The following is a 27,992-nucleotide window of genomic DNA, read 5'->3' as shown; positions in this document are numbered from 1 at the left end:
AACTTTATTGGTAATTTTAATTAAATAATATTTTTTTTACCTAAAATTAACTTTTCGTATTGATCAACGATCGAACCGAGGTGATCGAATCAATCAGTATTTTAAAAAGTGATTTTTTGTAATGATTTTTGAAATTTTAAATATTTCTCACATTTTACATTTCGTGCGGCGACACCAACAATAATTTAATGAGAATATGTCAAAATCGAATTTGCGAACGAGTGGTAATTTTCTCTGCTCGCTGAGATGCGGCGTTTTCTTTCATAGAACCATTTCGGACAGTCTGCCTGGTCGTATATTGTTACAGAAATTAATACGTTTATATTTATATTTATTTTATATTTAATTACATCTCTCTGTTGACCCCTATACATGTATGTAATACAATTGGGGTATAGAGAACGTCAATAATTGCACATATAAATTATAACAAAGATTACAAATTGATAAAAACAAATAGACATATTAACAAATCATAATCACGATACAAACGTGATACAAAAAAGACAACATACCACACCATATTGAATAACAACTACCTATATAAATTATAAATGATTTTTAAAAGAACTACATGAGTTAAAATATTCATTGATATTATAAAAACAATTCTTATGTAATAATTACTTTACTTTAACCTTAAATTTATTTTTATCTTGACAGCTTAATACTTTATATTGGTTAGGTAGTGAGTTAAAAAATTTTGCCAGAGACACAAAGGGACCTTTCTGAACAACTGATAATGATACAGAAGGTAAATGAATGTTTTCATTATATCTTGTATTATATTTGTGCACTTCATGATTATTTATAAAGAATCCTAAGTTATCAATTATGTATGATAAGGCATTGTAAATGTATTGATTAGTCAGAGAGAAAATTCTTTCACTCTCAAATAAACCTCTACAAGAGTCTCTGGGTCTTTTATTACACAAAATTCTTAAGGCTCTTTTCTGAAGAATAAATACGTTAAAATAGGTGTCCGAGTTTAGTATTATGAGTGTATTTGCAACATGAGAACACTTGTTGCTCGTTACCGATGTTAGATGTTTACACATCACTAGCGAATTCTAAGAGACTAGCTGACAATTATTATTATTTTTTGACTGTTCTGAAGATGCAAGTAGAAACCATTCGTTTGAAATAAGTAAAGAAGCATTATCGTGGTTTGATATTTTCTCGAAAAATAATGTTAAATTTGTCACTTAACTGTCTTCGCTAGAAGCACTTAGAAGTCAATATTGTCTCGTGGGAAAATCCAACAATAGCTAGTTTTTAGTGTGTTATCAATTATCATAATCCAGAGGGATAATGAAAACATACATTTACCATTATGTAATTAAATAACTACTTAAATGATTGAAAATAGTTTATTCACTGTACATGTACTGCGTTTATTCAATTATTGCACTAGACGGCATACATAATGCTAAAATATTAGTTTCTGGGTCAGTAAACGAAAATTAATTCCTTGTTTTTTTTCTGTTAGCATACTTGATTCAAAATATTCAATACTGTACATAAAAATGGCCCACAAATTTTCTCCACACTGAAGCCAAAGAGTGATTTAACATTATTGTAAACAAACAGTTTTTAAAAATGATTAATGCCCTGCGTAATGCCGGCGAGGGAGGGGTAGCTACCTGACAAGCACGTTCAATGTTAGGCAGTTAGTGACGCCTGCCAGGTTACGTTAAAAAAATAGTTCGATGTGACGCCGTACAGCATTTAGCTTAGGGAATGTTTATAAAATATGCATTTTCTTTGAGTATCGCATGCATATTGTCTTTATGCATGTTTTGGCACCTATCGGTTTATTATTTTATATATACGTGAAACTTTATTTTTTCTGAAGGGGGAAAAACACGTATCTATAGTTTGCGTACTAAGCTGTACAAAATAGCTATTTTAACATTCTGGCTGCCTACCCACGACTGAAACTTCCGCATAGAAGTCAGTGTCACTGGCTTCTTAGTGACATGTTTATTATTTGTGTTACATAAATTAATTTAACCTTACTGAGGTGTCAAATATGACAAATATTAAAAAATTGACATTCTAAATAAAGCTAAATATATTTTTTTCTTTGATAAACCTGAATTATCTGGGTTGGAAGTAAATAATGAAATAAATGATTTTAATCTTTAAACAAGCTAATCATTTTTGTATGTAAATTATTTCAGTGTGTTATTCTTAGAAAATAAATTTAACGAGATATTCTTATATAATAACTTTAACATTACAACAAGTTTTACTCTGTAAAGCAGCAGCATTTAATTCTTTGGTATCACGTGAATTGTGCTGTCGTTTCATTTGGTGCTTGGCATGAGTAAATATTAAATTCTACTATTTGTGGTAAAGACAGCTTGGATTGATCATTTCAGATCCCAGGGTTATTTTGGTCTAGGCAACTGATGACTTTGGAGCCTTGTTAATGTAAGTCTTAGGGTACCCAACAAAAACTGTAAAATTAAAGCTATGAAGCTGTGTAAGTACATCTGGGAAGTATCTGAGATAAATGATTATGGGTATGTTGAATGTAAAATAAAAGATTTATATATTTAAGTATATATATAACTAGATCATCATTGAAATAGCGTTTGCTGCAAACGTTTTATAAGCAGTATAATGTGTCAGAGCAGTAGAGTTCTGTTTTGCATCCCTTTTTTTTTATTTGTCTGTTGACCAAATAGTTGTAAATTGTATGTATAAGTTTAATGATCTAGTCAAAGAGTAAGCACACACACATACATATATTTCATATAACTATCCCAAAGAATATTGTAAATTCTAAAAAGAAAATTGTAATATAATTATTGATGAGGTATATAAAATGGTTGGTGAACCAGGCCTGTGTTTGGAGTAACATGATGTTGAGATGTATGTGTGGTTTAGAGCAGTGTGTGCTAGGAATGCGCATGTGAATTGACCAGCACACGCAATACTGTAAAACATTCCTCATAGTTATACACCGTTTCCCCTTCGTTCGTAAAATATGATCAAATTTCGGTGATGATAAATCTATTAATATCTAATGCACTGATTTTCTTTTCTCGAGTCTTACATTTCCCCTAATCTATCATTATTCTTTTAGTTAACTGCCTTTTTCTAGTCTTACACCCCCCTTTTTTATTTGTTGTTTGACTGAAGGAAATGATAGTTACGATACGAACACAAAATAATTATTTTGAAGTATTACCAAAACCATTGAGTATTTGATAAGTGCACAGTAAACACAGTCTTATTTTGACGCCGCTAGTTCAGCTTGTTTACGGCGGAACACAGAGCTCAGAAGTCGGGATCTACGAAGATCCAGGTTACTGGAACTACAAAGAGCGCTAAGTTTATATGAAGGTCAATAAAAACTGAAAAGTCCTTAAAAATGTAGTCATTACACCTGCAGCATGACTACAGGTGTGTGGAGAGGGCGAGCTACGCCACTATCAGCCTGGTGTGGTTGTTCAGCCAGCCGAGGTAGGCCGTGACCCTGGTGTGCGCGCTGGGCAGAGCGGCGCGGCACACGCTCCTGGCCGAGAAGGATCCCACCCCCACCTGCACGGGGCCTCTCTGGCCGCGCAGCACCACCGGGTCCCCGCTGTCGAACTGCAACAGTGCAGGTAGTCGCGGCACACGCTCCTGGCCGAGAAGGATCCCACCCCCACCTGCACGGGGCCTCTCTGGCCGCGCAGCACCACCGGGTCCCCGCTGTCGAACTGCAACAGTGCAGGTAGTCGCGGCACACGCTCCTGGCCGAGAAGGATCCCACCCCCACCTGCACGGGGCCTCTCTGGCCGCGCAGCACCACCGGGTCCCCGCTGTCGAACTGCAACAGTGCAGGTAGTCGCGGCACACGCTCCTGGCTGAGAAGGATCCCACCCCCACCTGCACGGGGCCTCTCTGGCCGCGCAGCACCACCGGGTCCCCGCTGTCGAACTGCAACAGTGCAGGTAGTAGCGGCACACGCTCCTGGCCGAGAAGGATCCCACCCCCACCTGCAGGGGGCCTCTCTGGCCGCGCAGCACCACCGGGTCCCCGCTGTCGAACTGCAACAGTGCAGGTAGTAGCGGCACACGCTCCTGGCCGAGAAGGATCCCACCCCCACCTGCACGGGGCCTCTCTGGCCGCGCAGCACCACCGGGTCCCCGCTGTCGAACTGCAACAGTGCAGGTAGTAGCGGCACACGCTCCTGGCCGAGAAGGATCCCACCCCCACCTGCAGGGGGCCTCTCTGGCCGCGCAGCACCACCGGGTCCCCGCTGTCGAACTGCAACAGTGCAGGTAGTCGCGGCACACGCTCCTGGCCGAGAAGGATCCCACCCCCACCTGCAGGGGGCCTCTCTGGCCGCGCAGCACCACCGGGTCCCCGCTGTCGAACTGCAACAGTGCAGGTAGTAGCGGCACACGCTCCTGGCCGAGAAGGATCCCACCCCCACCTGCAGGGGGCCTCTCTGGCCGCGCAGCACCACCGGGTCCCCGCTGTCGAACTGCAACAGTGCAGGTAGTAGCGGCACACGCTCCTGGCCGAGAAGGATCCCACCCCCACCTGCAGGGGGCCTCTCTGGCCGCGCAGCACCACCGGGTCCCCGCTGTCGAACTGCAACAGTGCAGGTAGTCGTGGCACACGCTCCTGGCCGAGAAGGATCCCACCCCCACCTGCAGGGGGCCTCTCTGGCCGCGCAGCACCACCGGGTCCCCGCTGTCGAACTGCAACAGTGCAGGTAGTCGCGGCACACGCTCCTGGCTGAGAAGGATCCCACCCCCACCTGCACGGGGCCTCTCTGGCCGCGCAGCACCACCGGGTCCCCGCTGTCGAACTGCAACAGTGCAGGTAGTCGTGGCACACGCTCCTGGCTGAGAAGGATCCCACCCCCACCTGCAGGGGGCCTCTCTGGCCGCGCAGCACCACCGGGTCCCCGCTGTCGAACTGCAACAGTGCAGGTAGTCGCGGCACACGCTCCTGGCCGAGAAGGATCCCACCCCCACCTGCAGGGGGCCTCTCTGGCCGCGCAGCACCACCGGGTCCCCGCTGTCGAACTGCAACAGTGCAGGTAGTCGCGGCACACGCTCCTGGCCGAGAAGGATCCCACCCCCACCTGCAGGGGGCCTCTCTGGCCGCGCAGCACCACCGGGTCCCCGCTGTCGAACTGCAACAGTGCAGGTAGTCGCGGCACACGCTCCTGGCCGAGAAGGATCCCACCCCCACCTGCAGGGGGCCTCTCTGGCCGCGCAGCACCACCGGGTCCCCGCTGTCGAACTGCAACAGTGCAGGTAGTAGCGGCACACGCTCCTGGCCGAGAAGGATCCCACCCCCACCTGCAGGGGGCCTCTCTGGCCGCGCAGCACCACCGGGTCCCCGCTGTCGAACTGCAACAGTGCAGGTAGTAGCGGCACACGCTCCTGGCCGAGAAGGATCCCACCCCCACCTGCAGGGGGCCTCTCTGGCCGCGCAGCACCACCGGGTCCCCGCTGTCGAACTGCAACAGTGCAGGTAGTAGCGGCACACGCTCCTGGCCGAGAAGGATCCCACCCCCACCTGCAGGGGGCCTCTCTGGCCGCGCAGCACCACCGGGTCCCCGCTGTCGAACTGCAACAGTGCAGGTAGTAGCGGCACACGCTCCTGGCCGAGAAGGATCCCACCCCCACCTGCAGGGGGCCTCTCTGGCCGCGCAGCACCACCGGGTCCCCGCTGTCGAACTGCAACAGTGCAGGTAGTAGCGGCACACGCTCCTGGCCGAGAAGGATCCCACCCCCACCTGCAGGGGACCTCTCTGGCCGCGCAGCACCACCGGGTCCCCGCTGTCGAACTGCAACAGTGCAGGTAGTCGCGGCACACGCTCCTGGCCGAGAAGGATCCCACCCCCACCTGCAGGGGGCCCCTCTGGCCGCGCAGCACCACCGGGTCCCCGCTGTCGAACTGCAACAGTGCAGGTAGTCGCGGCACACGCTCCTGGCTGAGAAGGATCCCACCCCAACATGCACGGGGCCTCTCTGGCCGCGCAGCACCACCGGGTCCCCGCTGTCGAACTGCAACAGTGCAGGTAGTCGCGGCACACGCTCCTGGCAGAGAAGGATCCCACCCCCACCTGCACGGGGCCTCTCTGGCCGCGCAGCACCACCGGGTCCCCGCTGTCGAACTGCAACAGTGCAGGTAGTCGTGGCACACGCTCCTGGCCGAGAAGGATCCCACCCCCACCTGCAGGGGGCCCCTCTGGCCGCGCAGCACCACCGGGTCCCCGCTGTCGAACTGCAACAGTGCAGGTAGTCGCGGCACACGCTCCTGGCTGAGAAGGATCCCACCCCCACCTGCACGGGGCCTCTCTGGCCGCGCAGCACCACCGGGTCCCCGCTGTCGAACTGCAACAGTGCAGGTAGTCGTGGCACACGCTCCTGGCCGAGAAGGATCCCACCCCCACCTGCACGGGGCCTCTCTGGCCGCGCAGCACCACCGGGTCCCCGCTGTCGAACTGCAACAGTGCAGGTAGTCGTGGCACACGCTCCTGGCTGAGAAGGATCCCACCCCCACCTGCAGGGGGCCTCTCTGGCCGCGCAGCACCACCGGGTCCCCGCTGTCGAACTGCAACAGTGCAGGTAGTCGCGGCACACGCTCCTGGCTGAGAAGGATCCCACCCCAACATGCACGGGGCCTCTCTGGCCGCGCAGCACCACCGGGTCCCCGCTGTCGAACTGCAACAGTGCAGGTAGTCGTGGCACACGCTCCTGGCCGAGAAGGATCCCACCCCCACCTGCAGGGGGCCTCTCTGGCCGCGCAGCACCACCGGGTCCCCGCTGTCGAACTGCAACAGTGCAGGTAGTCGCGGCACTCGCTCCTGGCCGAGAAGGATCCCACCCCCACCTGCAGGGGGCCTCTCTGGCCGCGCAGCACCACCGGGTCCCCGCTGTCGAACTGCAACAGTGCAGGTAGTCGTGGCACACGCTCCTGGCCGAGAAGGATCCCACCCCCACCTGCAGGGGGCCTCTCTGGCCGCGCAGCACCACCGGGTCCCCGCTGTCGAACTGCAACAGTGCAGGTAGTCGCGGCACACGCTCCTGGCTGAGAAGGATCCCACCCCCACCTGCACGGGGCCTCTCTGGCCGCGCAGCACCACCGGGTCCCCGCTGTCGAACTGCAACAGTGCAGGTAGTCGTGGCACACGCTCCTGGCCGAGAAGGATCCCACCCCCACCTGCACGGGGCCTCTCTGGCCGCGCAGCACCACCGGGTCCCCGCTGTCGAACTGCAACAGTGCAGGTAGTCGTGGCACACGCTCCTGGCTGAGAAGGATCCCACCCCCACCTGCAGGGGGCCTCTCTGGCCGCGCAGCACCACCGGGTCCCCGCTGTCGAACTGCAACAGTGCAGGTAGTCGCGGCACACGCTCCTGGCTGAGAAGGATCCCACCCCAACATGCACGGGGCCTCTCTGGCCGCGCAGCACCACCGGGTCCCCGCTGTCGAACTGCAACAGTGCAGGTAGTCGTGGCACACGCTCCTGGCCGAGAAGGATCCCACCCCCACCTGCAGGGGGCCTCTCTGGCCGCGCAGCACCACCGGGTCCCCGCTGTCGAACTGCAACAGTGCAGGTAGTCGCGGCACACGCTCCTGGCCGAGAAGGATCCCACCCCCACCTGCAGGGGGCCTCTCTGGCCGCGCAGCACCACCGGGTCCCCGCTGTCGAACTGCAACAGTGCAGGTAGTCGCGGCACACGCTCCTGGCCGAGAAGGATCCCACCCCCACCTGCACGGGGCCTCTCTGGCCGCGCAGCACCACCGTGTCCCCGCTGTCGAACTGCAACAGTGCAGGTAGTCGTGGCACACGCTCCTGGCCGAGAAGGTTTCCCACCCCCACCTGCACGGGGCCTCTCTGGCCGCGCAGCACCACCGGGTCCCCGCTGTCGAACTGCAACAGTGCAGGTAGTCGTGGCACACGCTCCTGGCCGAGAAGGATCCCACCCCCACCTGCAGGGGGCCTCTCTGGCCGCGCAGCACCACCGGGTCCCCGCTGTCGAACTGCAACAATGCAGGTAGTCGTGGCACACGCTCCTGGCCGAGAAGGATCCCACCCCCACCTGCACGGGGCCTCTCTGGCCGCGCAGCACCACCGGGTCCCTGCTGTCGAACTGCAACAGTGCAGGTAGTCGCGGCACACGCTCCTGGCCGAGAAGGATCCCACCCCCACCTGCACGGGGCCTCTCTGGCCACGCAGCACCACCGGGTCCCCGCTGTCGAACTGCAACAGTGCAGGTAGTCGCGGCACACGCTCCTGGCCGAGAAGGATCCCACCCCCACCTTCACGGGGCCTCTCTGGCCGCGCAGCACCACCGGGTCCCCGCTGTCGAACTGCAACAGTGCAGGTAGTCGCGGCACACGCTCCTGGCCGAGAAGGATCCCACCCCAACATGCACGGGGCCTCTCTGGCCGCGCAGCACCACCGGGTCCCCGCTGTCGAACTGCAACAGTGCAGGTAGTCGCGGCACACGCTCCTGGCCGAGAAGGATCCCACCCCCACCTTCACGGGGCCTCTCTGGCCGCGCAGCACCACCGGGTCCCCGCTGTCGAACTGCAACAGTGCAGGTAGTCGTGGCACACGCTCCTGGCTGAGAAGGATCCCACCCCCACCTGCAGGGGGCCTCTCTGGCCGCGCAGCACCACCGTGTCCCCGCTGTCGAACTGCAACATTGACCACGGTTTGTACTGTGTCCCCACCCACGGCCCGTCACTTGCAGGCGTTCTTCTGTTTGCACGTGTTAAACAAGCAAACCTTTCTTGACGTGATATCGTCTTATTAATCGACGAACGCCGACTGCACGCAAGAAAAATTGTCATGTTCTGCCTTAGCCGAGCGTGCAAGAAGCAACCAACCACCGTGCGAGAAATTCTTCTATAATATCAAACAGGTTAAAGTGGGATTATTATCTAATTGTTGTGATTATATTCTAACAAATTTTTGAAAAGTAATTGACAAAAACTGTAAATAATATTTGAAAATTAAAAAAAATTATGCAATTTTCATCAATGTTTTCTATTACGTTATCACGAAAAATTATCTACCGTAAACCGACTTTACAGACAACCCCCTGTTTTTTCTTTTGTGACGAGACTGCTGTAGACTGCCGGACGTCGTGCTCGAGTCGCATGATACTTCTAGGTTGTTTGTTGAAGCCACTCTCGCCCGTGGCTCACACGAGGCGAGCAGAGCTCAACTACAAACCACGCGATTAGTAAACTGCTCAGCATATCCGAGTGGTGTCTGGTCACGAAAATCTTTTAAGAATATTCCGAGGTAGGATGATTAGTCCTGTTTCCGTATTTATTTTTTTAAAAATGTAATTTTGGAAGAGTGAATATGGCTAAATGGCGTTTTACGAAGATAATTTTAGGCGTGAAACATCCGGTACAAATATTACTACTAATGTTTTTGTAGGGATACAGTTGCATTCACGTGCAAGGAAAAAATTTAATAATAACATCTATAATTTTACACGATGGTTTCAGTTTCATTTACATCAAACATTTACAGTAAAACATTATAATTTTCCTACAACGTTTAATTTATGCATTTGAGACTGCGGTGTTTAAAAAAAAACTATCATTTCAACTCATGGATTAGTATAAAAAGTTGAAATCTGTTAAAACTCGTAGAATATTTAAGTAATGAAATATTTAAGAAATAAATAAAAAAAAGCATTGCCCCATACTTGTCCTTAGCTGGCCGCGTGTAAAGGCAAGTTCACTCACATGCAGCAATCCCTCGTTGCGAGAGTCCCAGGTGCACAGCTTGCTCGCTGGAACCGCATAATCCGGGTACACGCCGGCGCACCGGGCGTTCGATATGACATACGTGCTGATGAAGTGCAGGTTGTCCACGTAGTTTCCACCTTAAGGAAAACACGGAGGTAACTTGAATTGCAATATCGTCTATTTTACAGAGCGATACATGAAGGCATTATACAGTACTAGTGCTAGCGCGGCTGGCTGGCGGACCAGGGTCCAGGACTGGGGGTTTGTGGTGTCCCTTCCACCGTCATCCCGCGGGAGGCAACACATTCCATCGCGGAATCATCCTGTCTCGGTAAGAATGGAAAAGAACAAGTAACATATGCAGACAACAATAAGAGATATGGATGTCAAAACGTCAATTGGGAAAAATTTGATAAAGCACTGGTAAATGAAATGATCCATTATAGAAGAATTAAAAATGGGAACCCTCAAATAGATGCGCCCCTTCTGACAGAAGCCATTCAAAGAGTTTGTGACAATAATCTACATGTGGTAGAAAACAAAAACCGAGAAAGACATAGATGGTGGACGGAGGAGTTGGAGAGACAAAGAAGGATCACCAGACAAAGGCGCAAGGAATTTAAAAGAGAACACAATCAAGGTCGAAGAAAATCTTTGATTGACCAGTACAGATTAACCAAAAAAGAATACAAAAATATGGTTAAAAGAGCTAAGCGCGAATCATGGATGAATCTGGTAACTGTAGAAGGGAACAACAATCCATGGGGTCTGGTTTATAAGTTATGTGCCAACAAAATCAAGAACCCCATTGAAATGCCTGGGCTCATAATAAATGGTATTCAGACTACTTCTGTAGCTGAAAACCTAAGGCATATTATACATGGACTGTTGCCTGACGACAATATGGACACAGAAAACAATGAACAACAAAATAAACGTCAGGAAATGAAGATTCTCCCTAATACAGAGAATACACCAGAATTTACCAAGGAAAATCTGAACTGGATCATCAAAAACCTAAAAGCGAAAAAAGCGCCAGGTCATGACAATCTGACCACCGAAATAATATGGAGAGTGTACAGTAGAATTAAGGATGATTTACTAATACTGTACAATCAGTGCTTACATCAAGGCATATTTCCGGACATCTGGAAAAAGGGCATACTTAAAATACTGTACAAGGGTAATGGGAAAGATCCTGGAGCTCTCAACTCCTACCGGCCATTAACTGTGTTACCGATTCTGGGCTAAATCTATGAGAGACTACTCTCACAAAGATTAACGGACTATCTTGAAACCGTCCAAGGACTCAATTGTAGACAGTATGGATTCCGGAGAGGAAAAAGTACGGAAACTGCCATATTGGACATCATGAAAGAAGTTAATAACAATGGGCAACAATACACAATGGCAATTACTTTGGATATTGCCGGAGCGTTCGATAATGCGTGGTGGCCCCAAATTATGTGGAGGCTAAAACAACTACAATGTCCATCTAACCTGTATATGGCTATCAATGCATTCTTTGAAAATAGAGAATGTCAGTGCACATTGGGGAACTATACGTATGTCAAGAAATTGACAAAAGGATGTCCCCAAGGGTCTGTCTTAGGCCCTTTGCTTTGGAATGTGCTCTTTGACGATATATTAAGACTCCCACTTCCTGAAGGATGTATTATATACGGATATGCGGATGATGGGTTGCTCATAATACCAGGAACATCTCGAAGAATGCTAGAGGAAACAGCTGACATAGCACTTCAGGAAATAGGTAGTTGGACAAGCAAATGTAAACTTCAGATAGCCCCACATAAGATGGAAGCCATCATGCTCAAAGGAATACTTAGTGCAAACAGACCACCTGCAATACGATTTATGGGAAGACCAATAAGAACTGTCAAAGAACTGAAATACCTAGGTGTACATATTGATGTCCGCGGACGGTTTCAAAGTCACATAAAGAATATAAGTACAAAGGCTATCACATTGTTCCAGAAACTAAGAACTGTTGCACCTTCTAACTGGGGGTTGCAGTTTGACACGCTGAAGACTATATATGAGGGAGTATTTCTGGGAGTTACGTGCTACGCAGCGGCTGTCTGGTACCAGGAATTGGAAAACTGCCATAAGATAAGGCCACTGATCTCGGCACAAAGAAGTACCTTGATCACAATCACCAAAGCATACAGAACTGTGTCAACAGAGGCACTACAGGTGATTGCTGGAATACCGCCAATCGACTTAGTTGTCAAGCAAAGAGGAGAATTTGCATTACTGGCATCCAGAAAGGCGATAACATCTGCCGATAAGAAGACTTCAAAGGAACTACTGCTGGATCAGTGGCAACAAAGATGGGACGACAGTGATAAAGGCAGGCATACATACATGATATTCCCGAATATCAGGGAAAGACTTCAGAGGAAATTGATTAAGCCAGAACACTATGTAACGCAATACCTGTCTGGCCATGGTAATTTCAAGGATAAGTTACACAGTATGGCCCTGGCTGACAATCCAATATGCGTAACCTGCCTGGTTCCTGACACCGCCATGCACGTATTACTAGAATTCGAAAAAGCAAACGACCTGAGAAACACTGCAGCAGGAGAAGCTGAGGCTGTCAACTGTGACCTCCAGAACACAAGGAACATGTTAAGCAACAAGGAAAGCTATGGAATCTGGAGAAGATATGTGCTGGCGCTTGGCAAAAGACTAGAACAGTTTGATACGTGGTTCGAACAAGAAGGCCAATTCGAAGAACAAGATGGCTGATAAAAGATGCACATCTGCTCTATGGCCCTTTCAGTGGAAACCTCTCTGCTTTGTCAGAGAAGGTCACACTGAAAAAGTAACCGGTAAAGAAAGAAGATCTCAAGAGAGAAGAGCAGTGCATAACTACAGCAAAAAAGTCAATGCGCCAGTAACAGTCCAACCAGGTCCCACAAACAGCATAGAGGCGAAGGACGAGCTCAAAGAGGAGAAAGAAGGAGGAAATGAAGTTGAACAACTAGAAACATCTAAGCAAGAACCTTCAAAAGTTCAAGAACAGAAAATTGGAGGGATTGACCCAGCCATGATCTACAGCAAATGGGAATACGACATGAGGCTTGCAAGACTTGACGAACGAGACATCCAGAATGCAGCAATAGCTGAAGTGGTAAGAAGTATGGAGGGTGGGGGGAAGATAAATTTCCCAAACCTTCCGCTTCAAGATAAACATCTCTTGGCAAGAAACAACCTACCCCTGGATGTCGAGGAACTCAAGGAACTCCTGCAAGTAAACTTTGGTCGACTGGGCATACCTCTGGATTTCCAAGATCTAAAAAAGCAAGCGGAACGGACCATCGGACGTTTTGTATTCGATCATACAAAACCCTTTACAGGCTACCGGCTTGTAAAGAGAGAATGAAGGAACACCGCAGACCAGCTTATCACAAGATACCCGATCAAGACAAAAACCACCCAAAGAGAGAGGAGAAGAAGAAAAAGAGGAGAAAAAGGAACAAATATTTTACTATTGGACGAGAAATGAGAAATCTTAATCTGTGGACCATATGTTTTTATGCTCGAGACTTGGAAGAAAAGTTTTATGTGTGGACAATAAAGATCTTAAAAGAAGACATTCCATGTATCCAGTATTTTAACAATATGACCAAGATTTTAACTATGTATACACAGAAGACGGAACCAGAAAGCTATGGTTGGAAACAAGAAAGCAGGAGGAGGAGTGAGGCTGCGGAGGCAGCAAGAAGGACAAGGAAAGGCAAAGGAACAGTCACAGAAAGATTGGAAGAGAAACACCAGAAGGAAGTGAGGTCTGTGCCCTTACATGGTACTGTGTCAGGGTCTGGTCAACCGACCTGTCACAGTGGCATGTGAGTGACCTCACTAAGGAAAGAAAGGATGTTTTATTAATTACCGCCGTGTTTTTATGAGTCGACTCAAAAAGGACAAGGAGCATATTATCATCTTGACAAAGCTTTATTCTGGCTGCTGGCACGGTGGTGAAAACAGAATGGGCAAGTTATTTTCTGGTAAAGGCGAATGGTATGATATACCATTCAGAGGAGTGAAGTACATCAGAGGCCAAGCCACCCAGGGGTCCTCACCGAGGTAACCTGGGTGTAGCAAAGAAGAAAAGTTAGTGCTCTTGGTACGCCCTCACGGGTTTAGTTCCAGGAGGTGGAGGAGGAGAGGCCAGGCCGGGCTTTTGCCCGTAAATAACTTGTCTCGGTAAGCAAGCTGGCTAAAGGGCCTTGCGTACCACAGGGTTTCCCGTCAACCCTGTGGGATGAAGAGTGGACCTATGAAGTGTCGGAGCTGTAGTCGGCTCTAGTATCCGAATGATGCTCTCAGCAAGATCCAAAAAGGGCGTGTGATGCGAATATATAGCCTCTCCCGCTTACGGCAACCCATAGCCTTCTCGTGGCGCCAGTGTTTAAACAAATATGGGATATTCCGGGGGTGCCCACTGCTCTGACTTCAACGGTGCGTCGGAACGGGAATTCTGGTTGACTAGTAAGCTGTGGGCAGGTGACTACGCCTTGCTCCTGCAGAAAGTCCACTGGGGGGTTTTGGACCCCCAAACCCTAGGTGGTGTCTCAAAGCATCGGATTCAACGTGAAGAATCCATGATGCATATGGAATAGCGAAGGGTGGTAGCGCGGTGGGGGTGTCCTCCCGGCCTGGGCACCCGGGCCCTGGCAAGGCTGTAACCCTTGGGCGGGGGATAGTCTAAGGGGCATTAATTAAGGCAGTCTTTGGTTTGGTGATATCTTACCTACCCGGGCTTTGGCACAGCTGTAACCTTCGGGCGGGAGATATGCTGATATTGAAGTACCCAAGGACATCCATGTCCGGATTCGGGGGTGCTCTGCCGCCGTGTGGCTGCCTGGGAAAGCACTATACCTGAAGATGAAGGGTGCCACGGGACTGATCCTTTACTGTGATAGTTCCCTGCTGAGATTTCCTCTAATGGCTCAGGATCAGGATTGGAGTTGTAAACGTGGTGGTAGTGGTCCTCCTATGCTTGGAGAACACTCCGAGGGGTCCCCGCCCCGCTGACGAGTGGAAGTGTTGAGCTACTTAAGCTCGGGTACTAGTCTGCTGAGCTAGTAGAGGTTGGATAGGCCTCAGCTGGATCACGAGTAACTGGGTGACCGAGGGGTCCCAGGGATGTGAGAGGTATGGTTCCGTGTCGGTGCTACTCAGATCCCACAGAGGGGGCTGGCTCTGCAGGTGGTCTGGGGGTGGACGGCGGAGCTGGGGGCGGGTCGGTGGGGTCGAAGTTGGGATGGGTCTCCTCAACCTCTCGACCTAGCCGTGCGCTCACCAGTAACATGCCGCGATTGGAAATGGCGTATCTATTTCCCGGTTCTAGGAACCCATATTGGGCACTGGTAACAGTGTCTGGTATGTAAAAGACCCATATTTCTGCTAACCAGGATCACGCCCTAGCGGGATTATATGCCTGGGGGAGTATTGATGCAAATTTGAGGTGTGAACCTAATGTACATGTCTCGGTAATCATAGGAACATCATGTCTTCCCTCACTGTGACGTTACCTGTTCTCGCGACACCCTGTACCGGGTGAAATGACTAATCGTCATTGTACAAAGCATTCGTATGAAAATAATAATATTCATGAAACGACCAATTCAGCTAATGATCGGTTGTATAGTGGTCATGATACGAAGTTACGTATTATTAAATACACATCACTCTAAAACAACTGTAACTTAAAAAGTGGTTTTAACTATTTAACATTCTTTTGAACACGTGACAAGTCCTTCCTCAAAGTGCAGACAAAACAGCTGAACGAATTTTTTTTTCAACAGACTCTTGTGACGTGGTTAAAACAAATTTATCTTTGTTTCTGTAAAACGACGTAGCCTGTACATCCATGCAGTTGCTGAATTATGGGCCTAGTACACAGTAAAGACACTGTAACGTGACAAAAAAAAAGATTTGTAAAAGTTCAAGAATACTACTGTAAATGTGTAAATTATGAGCTAATTTATGGGTAAAATACAAAGAAAATCCTGCGGGTTTAGCTAGCAACAAGCTCAACAAACTGCAGAACAAGTGTCTGGGTCGCATTGGCAGTGGCTGGCTGCCAGAGTAAGGACGATCTCTAGTAACAGTTAATTTTATAAATATTGCTGTTAATTTTTGTAGTTGTTCGGAAGTCACAGGTAAAAAAAAATTCGGAGCTTTGCAAATATTTAAACTTTTACAAAAATAAATACTTTAGCTCTGATTACAATGTTTTCTTAGTGTGAAGGTTGTTTGGAAAGCCCAGCAATCACCACGGGACTGACCGAGGTGGACTGAGCGAGACGATCCTGCAGTGGCTTGCCGTTCCCTTCTGGCGTGTGGACAATCAGTCCTGGACTCGGGAAGGAACAGGCTGGGAATATAACCTGCTATCTTTAAAACCGATTTAAATATTTATTTTGTACATAACCTCACTGCTAAATTACTCTTCATTTCATACAAAAAACCTGAAGAACGGACAAAGAAATATGAATACACAAATACATAGAAAACGTGTCAAAATGAGCCAATGTCAAGTGTAAACTGTATAGACAGCACAGAGAATTCCTTGGAAGGAATGTCACAGCACAGAGAATTCCTTGGAAGGAATGTCACAGCACAGAGAACTCCTTGGAAGGAATGTCACAGCACAGAGAACTCCTTGGAAGGAATGTCGCAGCACAGAGAACTCCTTGAAAGGAATGTCACAGCACAGAGAACTCCTTGGAAGGAAATTCACAGCACAGAGAACTCCTTGGAAGGAATGTCACAGCACAGAGAACTCCTTGAAAGGAATGTCACAGCACAGAGAACTCCTTGGAAGGAATGTCACAGCACAGAGAACTCCTTGGAAGGAATGTCGCAGCACAGAGAACTCCTTGGAAGGAATGTCACAGCACAGAGAACTCCTTGGAAGGAATGTCGCAGCACAGAGAACTCCTTGAAAGGAATGTCACAGCACAGAGAACTCCTTGGAAGGAATGTCGCAGCACAGAGAACTCCTTGGAAGGAATGTCACAGCACAGAGAACTCCTTGGAAGGAATGTCGCAGCACAGAGAACTCCTTGGAAGGAATGTCGCAGCACAGAGAACTCCTTGGAAGGAATGTCGCAGCACAGAGAACTCCTTGGAAGGAATGTCGCAGCACAGAGAACTCCTTGGAAGGAATGTCACAGCACAGACGAAGACAGTGAGCTGACGCCGAGACAATTGCAACAAAAATAGTAAAGATTTATGAGGGGAAACAAATCTCAGTTACCAACCGTCGCAACTGCATCTTGGAAAGTTTACTGTGTTCTGTACTGCCGTCGTTGTGTTGTCAGAATAACTGTTTAATTTAATCGCTGAGTTCACTTGTGCGCCGCTGTATTGTCGATGTTTTGTCCTGTTCATTTCTTTAGTATCATCGTTGGGTCCATTTGTCTGTCTCTGTGTTGTACAAGGTTGTTGTTTGTCTTTATTTACTGTTTTTGTTCTAACTATCTCGTAGTTGTCAGCCCATTGCGTTTGTCTGTGCTGTGATATTGTTTTGACTAATTTCTTCCATGGAAATCTCTGTGCTGTCTATACTTTAACATTTAACAATGGCTAATTTCGAATAGTTTTCTGTGTGTTTTTGTATTCAATTTTTTCATCTGTTTCCTCTACGACATACTGTGTAAACTAGAAATGTTGTATGTACAAAATAGTAATTTAAATCAATCTTCTCCATTGCATTGGATATCATCAATTTAAATCTCTAACCACTTAGTAAACAGATGGGTCAGTAAAACAATATTAACTGAATATTCTGTACAATTCTCTGCAAATATTTGCATTATATTGTGGAATACCTTATGAAATCAATGCACTTGGTTGACAGAGAAGTGAACTTCAGCCACTAAATCAAACTGGAATATTTCACATATTCAATTTGGGAAGTTTTAACAGATTTGTAGTAAAATTTAATTAATCTCTGGGCAATATTTCAAAATTTTAAATTTGTTGAGTGTGTGTCCACGTTCGACCTTGTGCCTCTTAATAATTTGTTAAACTAGTGGCCTGTGAAAGGAGGTATGACGACTGTACCGTCGCACATCTCTCCCCAGCCAGACACGTCCACCTCGCGGTCGTCGTAGCTCTGGGAGGCGTCGGCGAAGGCAGGCAGTCCCACCGGGCTCAACAATGCTGGAACAATAAAATAATATCATGTCTATGGCCGTGTACGGGCAACATCAGTTTCATGTCGCTCTACAGCTTGAGTCGCTCTGGTTGGCATTTGGTTAACAATACAAGTCGTCACTGTGTAGAGGCTGACGCTAGAAGTTTGCTCAATGGCTTGAAAGGGAGAATCGTAAATGCTGAGTCTCCATGCTTCTCTTAATTTTGAAAACAATTTTCAGATAGTTAAACGTTTTGTAAACTATTCAAATTAAAGAGTTTTATTGGCAGAATTGTTTCTATATGTACATATATACACATATATATCTCCGCAAAGTTCTTCCAAAGAATTTATTTGTAAAATATTATTTTTTTTAGTTTGCCGACAATATGTAAAGTTGAATTTAAAATATAAACAAAAATTCTTCTCTTTGGCCACATGCTATTTTACGCTAGTTGGCAAAGGAAAAACCTCAGGAATTGACAACTTTATAACAAAGGCGAGTAAGTACATAAACACACCGAGAACAGGCCAATATCAGCTGATAACAAATTAATGTTACATGCCTAGGAAACACAGATAATCCCGCGAAAACATTTGTCAGAAAAATGACAAAACTGACGAGCGCAGGAGCCTGACAACACGAGACAGTTGCCACATTAACAGTAAATACTGAAGAACAACAACTCCTGAAACACATCGACGCGCAGACGAACCCAGTGCTGAAACGAACAGATAATCTGGACGACATACTACGACAGCATGGCGAAACGGTTGTGATGATTCATGAACTGGTTATCTCATCCCATCATCGTCACACACAATTGAACAAACAAGCAATGACGTAAGAGGATAACTCTTAATGTATGGAACGTTTTTTTCTCTAGATATTATTATTTAAAATAACGAAACAAAACTTATTTTAAATGAATATGATAATTTAGTTACTTTTATACGTAGTCGCCATACGAATTTACACATTTTTTATAGCGTATCACCAGCTCTTCTATGCCCTCTGCATACTCAGTTAACGCCAATTTCAATAAGAAATGTTATTAAATTTCAGGAAAGAACGAACTCAGTCCGTCTATAGTGGAACGTCTATCCTGTTGAATTGTTTCCTCAATCCTTGTTTTAGTTCGTGTGCCTCAACTGAAGGTCGGCCCGAGCGTTCATCATCGTGAGTATTCGTTCGCTCGCCATTAAACATGGTGCACTATTTTCTAACCACATTACCATAAACCGGGGTTATCTGTGTACAAATGTCGATATGATTGACTTATTTGCACTATAACATGGACCTCACACTTGAAGGTAACACTACTACCAGCACAGGAGTTGTCGGACTGACGGAGGAATGGGCGGGTTGGCAGAACTGCTCGGCTCCTTACACCTTCTTTACGTTTAGAATCCCCCTCGTATGTTCAAGATTTTGTGGACATAAAATCTTCTCCGTTGTTTGAATGATTATAACAATAGGGAAGATTTTTTAATATCACTGCAAGTATTCCTCTGTTAGTCGCGGCGTTGTCCAAGATTTTGGTTTGTTTGTATTTACTGTTGTTGTCGCAACTGTCTTGTCGTTGTGAGCCCACTGGGTTCGTCTTTGCCGTGATATTGCTCTGACTAATTCCTTCTACGGGATTCTCTGTGTTGTCTATGGATTCACGCAGCTGACATAGGTTGATTTTGGCTTGTTTTTCTGTGTGTTTGTGTATTCTACTTTCTTCTATATTCTCGTGGTTTCTCTAAGACCACACTGTGTCAACTAGCAACGGCGCGAGCCCAACATTATGTTTTGAAGCAATCTTTCCCAGTGGCAAGAATCCTTCACTGCTCACGTGAGAAGATGACGTGAGCCGTGACATGAATGAGCGCAATGTCGTTGACGAAGGTGTAGATGTTGAAGTCTTCGTGCAGTATCGCCTCCCGGGAGACGAAGGTCTTCTTGCCACGCTCACTGTCCGACATGTTGGTCAGCCCCAGAGACACCTGGAAACTGGACTGGCTGCAACAGCGAACAAACGAACTATTTGCACAATTTCCCAAGGACTGGGTGCGTTACTGAAAATAAGATAAGAACATGCCTGGACTTCTTTTCCTTTCATTTATTTATTACCTACTTTTATAGTTCTTTCGACTTAATCATTTGGCCTACTTCACAAAAATTACGTTACACAAACTTAGGAAAGTACTAAACTTAACATATCTAGTGCCCTGGCCGTCTTTGGAGTGGGAGCCTGATCCCCCTGAGATACACTTCGTTACGTTGTGCACGCGTGTAGACCACGGTTGGGTTCCTTGTGGTTTAATTCGTTCAGCTATAATGGTAGCAGTTTCAACATTATCATTTGGAATAGCTGTGTCTTCTTCAAAAGCCTTATCGTTTAGCAACAATTGTATTGCTGTAACTGTACTTTTTAGTGCTAAGACGGAATCGAATATTCGTGAGTATCATCTCGTAGAAGCTAACACCATATTGAAGTGTCTATTGTAGGGTATTCGTAGCTCCTAGCTGCTCATAATTAGCCGAACAGCCACTGGGGTCAAACAAGCCACGAGTCTGCTCCTCCACTCGATGCTACTCAACACTGAGGTGGCGCCGGGCATCTCCAACTCTGTAAGATGTTCCCATCACGTAGACATCCGCCACGCTTTCATCACCTCGTCGGGCGTGGAGGTAACACCTATTTTAAAATATGTCACCAAATGACTTTCCAAACACAGCAGACCTTGTATCGATATAATTAAATATGAAACTATTTTATTTGCTAAAATGTATTGCCGGCAGGAATAAGGCATGCAGGAGGGGAAATTCATGGACGAATCAGGCGTTCAGGAGTAAATGGTTTGGGAAGTATCAAGAGTGTAGGTGCACGAGGGATTCGTGTCCACCCGAGTGTACACGGCACACTCGCGGAGTAATCAGGCACAGGAGCAAACATCGAGGAATAAAGCAGGGAGGAGAAGATGTGCATGGGAGAATCAGAGAGAATGGTTGGCAGGTACCAGGAATGCATGGATTGAGACATATATGCCAGCAGGAGTGTACGTGCATGAACAGGAGAATGCACCTGGAAGTACCGGGAGTGCAGGAGTGGAGGGCGACTCACTGGTAGGCGCAGAGGCCACTGGTGAGGACCCACGCCTCCGAGATGAGCGACCCGCCACACACGGAGGTGTGGTCGCCCACTATGAGCGCCTGGTAGGGGAACTGGCCCAGGTGGGCAGGCTCGCTGTTCGCCAGGCGGCCAGGCTGCAGCCTGCTGGGTTGGGCAGCGCCCGCTAGCTCTGGGGACAAGGGTCACCACACCCTCGGGCTGCATTTTCAAATAAACAACAATTTGAAGTTACACTTATTTAGGCGCATTATAAAATAAAATTATGAGAGTAATTTTTACTTTGCGCGCGCACCACGTAACAAAATTTTTACAGATTGAAAAGTTTCAGGGGCGTACAAATACGGGAAATGAATTGAATTACAAAACAAAATCATTTTAGGTTTTAAGGCAATGCTGCTAGATACTTATGGTGTGGTTTAAATATCTTTCAGAAAGAAGTAGTTCTTTACTTTCTTTGCTTTCAAAATACTCACATATTTCATACATTTGAATGTAGAGGTTAAAATAACTATATAATGAATTAATCAATATCATTTTATCTGAACCTAAAAAGTTTCAATTCTGTAATGCAGTTAATTTTTGTCTAATAAGCGCGCCCCCAGAACGTTAAAAAAAAGTATTTATAACGGCTTACTATGCAACAATTATGCAATATATTTCTTGTTATTGTGCTAAAAATAAGTCCCTCAAAAATTCCACTAGTCAACAGTGTTCAACGTAAATAAAAACAGTGTCCTGAAATGTAATTTGCAACCAGTGCTTCAGTATAAAGAGTACTTTAGGATCGCGGCAGTGCAGAAACTGTATTAAATCGTTCTGACTGGTCCGTGTACAGACAAATTAGTAGGTAAGAATGAAATAAATGCTAATAAATGGCTGTGCGAATAAGGTGACTTACCGTGGCTCGCAGGTACTTCAGCTCGCACGTGTGTGAACTCCCTCGCACGTGTGTGAACTCCCTCGCACGTGTGTGAACTCCCTCGCACGTGTGTGAACTCCCTCGCACGCGCACTGCGGGCTTGGGTCGCCTGTACGTGCACCACACACAATTCAATTATGTACTTTAATAAGTCGTATAATAGGCGCCATAAATACGAAACAAGCAACGGTGGTTATAGAGAAAAAATGTTGGAACGTATAACGAGTACAATATAAAAAAAAGAACAGGAAAAAGACACATTTAAAAAAAATTATTTGAATAATAAGATGAAAGCATGTGGTGTTTAAGAAGGTAACTGGGACAGGAGGATATAAAAAGAGTCCACGGTAAAATCTTGCTTTCCTCTAGTCCGAATGCTGAACTAGGAATTTGAACTGATGTGATGTTTTAATTTAATTATATTTTTCAATTTAGACATATGTATGTGCTAAAAAACTCAATTTATAGAATCAAGGCTGCAGGGAAACAACTTTACTCAACTGAAATGAATAAAAATAAAACTCACTCATATAACTTAGCGAAAAATTGAAATTTAGGAACGTGCTACTAGTAAGTTTACGTGTAGAATCTTTGTTGGGTTCAGTTTAAGGAAGTTCAGTTATAAGTTGAAGGAAAGCACTATCACAAAAAGTTATTAATTTCTTTGTCACATGATACCTAACTTACAATCATCTAGTTAAGTTTGAAGTTACATTCAATTTAGTTTCCAGAATGTAAGAAATCATGCCTCAGAGAACTTGCTTTAGACGAGAGTGAAAAACATATGGGAGAACGTGACTTTAAACCGTGATAATTATTTTCCATTATAAGAAATCAAACGTAAAGCTTTTAAGCTGAGTAAAAACGTATAAGCTATGTCTGCATTGTGCAGTCATAAAGTCGAAAGTGAATATGATCCACCAGCGAAGCTAGGCCGTATTGCCATCAGGTATCTACGCACGATTAACATTACAGTTTTACTTTTTGAAATGTAACCTCAGGAGATGATTGATTGCAAAATCAAATTTTTTTTTACTATAACTCACTCAATAATCCCGTTCATAGAAAGACTGAGCGTCTTTTATTGACTTATCACTTGAAATGAGTGAAAAAAATATTATTGAATTACCCTAAACGACAATTTAGTCTTCACACAACATATTTAAATAAACTTGTTGACGTAATAGTTAAATGAGTCTTATGTGTAATGAAATCTACGTCAACTAAAGATAAAATAAAGAATACGTTAATTATTGCTCTTGCTCTACCTGCAATGCGTAAAACATATGCAATTAAAACGTAACGTATTGTAGACAAAAAATATTACTTACGTAAGTTACGAAGATGAGAAACGAAACAGCTACACGCATCTTGCTTGATAAACAATGCGATGTAAATGAAATTGTGAGAAGTTCCCCATTTATATCACATTAACTCGGGGAGCGATAAAAACCGATAACATTTAAGATAAATTGATAAATATATCGTAATGACTTGGATGTAGTCGCAGTCCAACAAAAAATTCAACTCTTAAGAACACCCAATAGTTAACAAAATAAAACATCCTCAGAAATATTTAGAAAAATAAAATAATAACATTCCTCTAAATAATAAACAAGAAACTAATTACTCTACGGCTCTTCTTTAAAACCAATATAATTCAACCGTGAATTCAATCTCTGAAAAGTTTATCACTGTGAATTCAGGCGATGCACTGCCACTTCACTCTCACTCTGCCCTCGACAATTTTAAAATAAAACCTTAAAATATATTTGCGCGTTACTTCGAAATATTTAATGCATTCGTTGCCAAGCACACACCTTGTTGGTGGCGAAATATGTCATGTAGTTAGTTACACGTCTTAACGTCTTACTAAGTGCAATTTTTTTGTGGCATTAAAATAGGTTGGATTTTATGCCATACAAAATAAAACAAGAATGCAGCAATTATTTAATTTTAGTGTTGTTAAAAGTATATTGTTTCACAAAGTCTGCAGTGCTTTAGCGTACTTTCCCACGAGATTTAATGTCTCCGAAGCACTAGACAAGGGTCGAGGTTCGTGGTAGCAAATAAACTCAGAGATATCATATCTACTGTAAAACGAGATAGAAAAAAATTGAAATGAGGATTATCGTAATAATTACATATTAAGGTTTGTAAATTTACCTTTCCACCGAAATGGAAACGGAACAGGGTTTTGAATCGAAGTACAAATCTTTAAAAGAAAAATTTCAATTATAACAACTGCTTAATTTATTTTTATTTATTTGGTTACTAACATAATTTAAGAAACATTTATAATGATATGATAATTTATTGCTCTGTTTCTTGCGCTGTTTATTATTATCAAAAATGGCTGAAACTTATATTTGTACAATTTTTTATAGGCAAGAAAACTACAGTATGAAATATTTTACATTCCATGGCACATGCAGCACAAGTTTATATCTGTCATTGATGATGAAGGGCTTATCGGCCCGGATGCTCACTTGCATCCGAGGACATCGCCACAGAAAATAATCCAAGGGCGTGACTGGGACCATTCTACGATGGTTCACCGTTGCCTTCTGCACCTTGTGAAACGGCAACCAGTGTGAAATAATGCTTGGGATTTCACTCATTTCGCAGCAAAGTTATTTTCAACCTTTTTTTCCAGAAACATTTCTGTGAAGTTGAAAAGGAAAAACTACAGTTTTCCAAGAAAGCGTTAGTTTCTCACAGTCCGCAGTTCGTTAGAGTACTTTCCCACGCGATTAGATGCCACCAGTGTCTCGGGCTCGTGATAGTGGCAAGTAAGCTTTAAGTTATCATTGCTCTGGTCGACATTATGCTCTCCCAGATAAATAAGATAAATACAGTTAACAAGCCACATTCAACCAACTCCTTTGATGAAATGGAACAATTATTTCTATAATTAATTATGAGTGATATTGAAATTTCATGGGCTTTCCTACTGATTAAAGATATTATCATTACTGAAAATAGTTATTGAAAGGGATAAATGTGTGTATTAGTGGTGATGCGAAAAATGCCAAGGAAGTAAAGAGAGGCGACATTTCTGTATTAAAAGCAAATTGATTCGGCAAATGTATTTTACTCTTACACCCTACCAAGTAAATCTTGAAATTGGTAATCAATCTCCCTGCGTTTATACATCACTATTTTTTTTTTGTTTTCGTTGTTTTCGCAAATTGACGGCAAAAGAAATGTTATAAATAGATACCGTCCTTCATGCCCAGCAGGACTTGGGAATTTCTGTAAACGCGTTGCAGCAGTCTTCACTGAATTAACAATGAACATATTATTTCGAAAACAGACGTCCCATAACATGCGGAAAACCATGTTAGAATACTAGTGTAATATAAAATTTTTTTTAAAGATAAAGTGAATAACTGACATATTCTCTAAGACAGATCTATAATATCCTGTACCCGCTTCTACTTTATAATTAGAGGTCATTACTGATATTCCATGTACATTGCGTTCAAATATTGCAAACTGAAAATGTATGTGTTAGCAATGCGAAGGCACTTACAATTTCTCCATCTCAGCGATCAAAGAAAATTTTCACTCGTTTGCAAATTACTTTTTGGCAGATTCTCATTAAATTCAAGTTGATATCGCCGCACGAAATGTGAAATATGGAAAATATTTTAAATCTGAAGCCACAGTTAATTATCAAAGATAATATTATACAATATAAGTGTACGCTGTGATCTGATAGTTCATGGCTTTGTGGAAGCCAGATGGTATTGCAATAAAGCGGAGGCAGGGCTGAAAGAGTATAAAAGTTAAGTGTAAAATTTTATGAACGAATAAGTGCATAATAGAGGCGGCAGTAAGTATTAATTGTAATATTTTATTTCTAGACAAAAATAATATTTGTAGTGAGTATGATTAATTTCACTAATGATTTATAACTATAATAACTTTTTTGCATCGACCAAAGATAGATATATTGAAGTAATCGATCTAATCAATCAATTAGTAGGACATTTTTTTATGTCTTTTGGATTTTTTTTCCGAATTTTTGGATTATTAGTTATATATTTTCAATATGGTGGCCAAGTTGGTCGTCAAGATGGCGGATACTACGATAGTTAACAACCGGTGATTGACACTACTGCATTTTAGCAGGTAAAAAATGAACCAACATGGTGGCAGCGAACTCTAGCAAACGAAAACAAAAAATATGCGGATACTAGTTGGCCACCAAGACGTCATACGGTTTAGCGTAATATATTCTTTGACAGTAGTGGGATGGGATCAGTCTGATTGAGGACTTCAATGAGAAAGATCCTGTCACCATTTTTAATCGAATGACCTTGTCGGAAATCGAATCAAGGACTCCAAGGTCCATGCTAAAGAACATTTTTATTAAAATTGTAATGAAATTAATTTTTTTGTAAATTTTAAAATTTTCCAATTTTTTGAAAATAATTACGGATTTTCAATATGGCCATTGTGACTCATAGTTAAATATGGTGGATTCCAATATGTTGGAAATATATAGAAAACAATATGGCGGAATCCAATATGGTGGCCGGGTTGAAGGTTGAGGTCAAAAGTCAAGGTCAAGGCTATCCAATATGGTCGGCGTGACATCACAATCCAAGATGGCGGTCGACGTCACCACAGACACCACCTGGCGAACCCTGCGCTGGGACATACATTTCTATGCTACTGCTTTGTACATTTACATGAAAGCATCTGTATCGCTATAAAAAACGTTCGCAGTAATTCTGAGTTCGGATTCTTGCCCGTGCATTTAGGTGTTGTGTTGTTTCAGCACCTGCGTTAGTTTAAGTTATTTGTGACCTTTATCAAATATTTTTACTGTGTTAACTGCTTACATTGATAAGCATAATAAAACAAAATATAGTCAAATTGTTGAATATTAAATGTTTTATTATGGTTAAAAAATTGTATGCCTGTGTAAAATATCAATAGAATTTTAAAATTACAGCGCAAAATTTCGTAAACGAGATAAGAAATGTTCAATATTTTCTTTTCCCCAAAAACGTACTTTATATACTGTATGCAAAATTTACCATAGCAATGTGTTGTACAAATTTACAATATTTTTCTTGTAGTATTATAAGCTATTTCTTGGCAACTGGTTCCCAACGGAATCTTTTGTGACAGAACAAAACATTATTTTCAGTGCAATAGCCCTAAAATGAAATATCTAGGGGAAATAAAAAAAAATTGCCATCAAGAAGTTAGTATTGATGAACAAATTAATAAGCAAATATTGCTTGAATGATAATATTAAAGACATATTTATTTTCTGAATAACATTTTTATTTGGTTTCTTTGGGAATTAATATTCGTGAAGAAAGCTCGCGAGGAAAAGTGTTTATTGACAGTTTTATCTACTTCACATGTTCACATAATCGCTATTCATTTGTTAACAGTTTTAGGAATGCTGCACCAGTTTCTTTAACCCCTCTGCACAGATCCCCGTACTGGAGTAGAAAAATTGTGGCTACCGTTTTTCCGGACGACAAGGGACTCATGTTGGTTGATTTAATGAAATGTGGGCCAACAATTACATAAAAATTTACAAAATTACGAATGTCAACTGTTTTAATTTACAGTAATTGTCAATAAAAACTTTTCCTGAGGAGTTAATTTTTAATGACCAAACTGGGATTACTTTACGAATAGCCCTCGTAATAGTAACTGATTTTAGAGTTAATAAACTTTTGACCTATTTTTATGACAGCAGAAACTTATTTTTTTCCTTCGTGCAAGTATTTTAAACTTATATTTGTATATATGAGCGACGTAAATTTGAATGGTTCGAAAATTTTGAAAGTTAATTATTTGTCGTAACAAAACTTTTTTTTGAGGTACAGAAAGCACTTTATAACCTCGGCTAGTAACATTCACATGTTACGTCAGTCCGAGACAGCGGGGAACCGTAAATTACAACTCGCGGATTTATTCGATCGATATGTAACAAGACGTATGACTGCCATAGAAATCAATAGTGATAGGAGACGCGCATTTTGGTTAGGCTTTCAGGAAAGTAAAT

General features: G+C 44.2%; 1 protein-coding gene across 1 annotated transcript; it reads right to left on the bottom strand.

The window, feature by feature from the left end:
* Positions 1–314: 314 nt before the first annotated feature.
* LOC134535671 (chymotrypsin-2-like) lies at positions 315–23,343 on the bottom strand. The gene is made up of 7 exons (XM_063374866.1): positions 23,284–23,343; positions 21,932–22,061; positions 21,025–21,202; positions 19,753–19,919; positions 17,839–17,937; positions 9,733–9,872; positions 315–3,603 (listed from the first exon to the last, which is right to left on the bottom strand). Exons 1-7 carry the CDS (start codon positions 23,320–23,322, stop codon positions 3,433–3,435), a joined length of 924 nt encoding a protein of 307 aa, XP_063230936.1. The 5' UTR covers positions 23,323–23,343; the 3' UTR covers positions 315–3,432.
* Positions 23,344–27,992: the final 4,649 nt, after the last annotated feature.

Source organism: Bacillus rossius, chromosome 10 (genome assembly GCF_032445375.1).
Source record: "Bacillus rossius redtenbacheri isolate Brsri chromosome 10, Brsri_v3, whole genome shotgun sequence".
Lineage (NCBI taxonomy): Eukaryota > Metazoa > Arthropoda > Insecta > Phasmatodea > Bacillidae > Bacillus > Bacillus rossius.
This window is presented reverse-complemented; position numbering and strand designations above follow the sequence as displayed.

Coding starts and splice junctions, on each gene's coding strand:
- LOC134535671 (XM_063374866.1), bottom strand. CDS start 23,322: ATGCGTGTAGCTGTTTCGTTTCTCATCTTCGTAACTTAC. Junction 22,062..23,283: donor TTCTCATCTTCGTAACTTAC/GTAAGTAATATT, acceptor GTGCACGTACAG/GCGACCCAAGCCCGCAGTGC. Junction 9,873..17,838: donor CTGGGGAGAGATGTGCGACG/GTACAGTCGTCA, acceptor GTTTTCCTTAAG/GTGGAAACTACGTGGACAAC.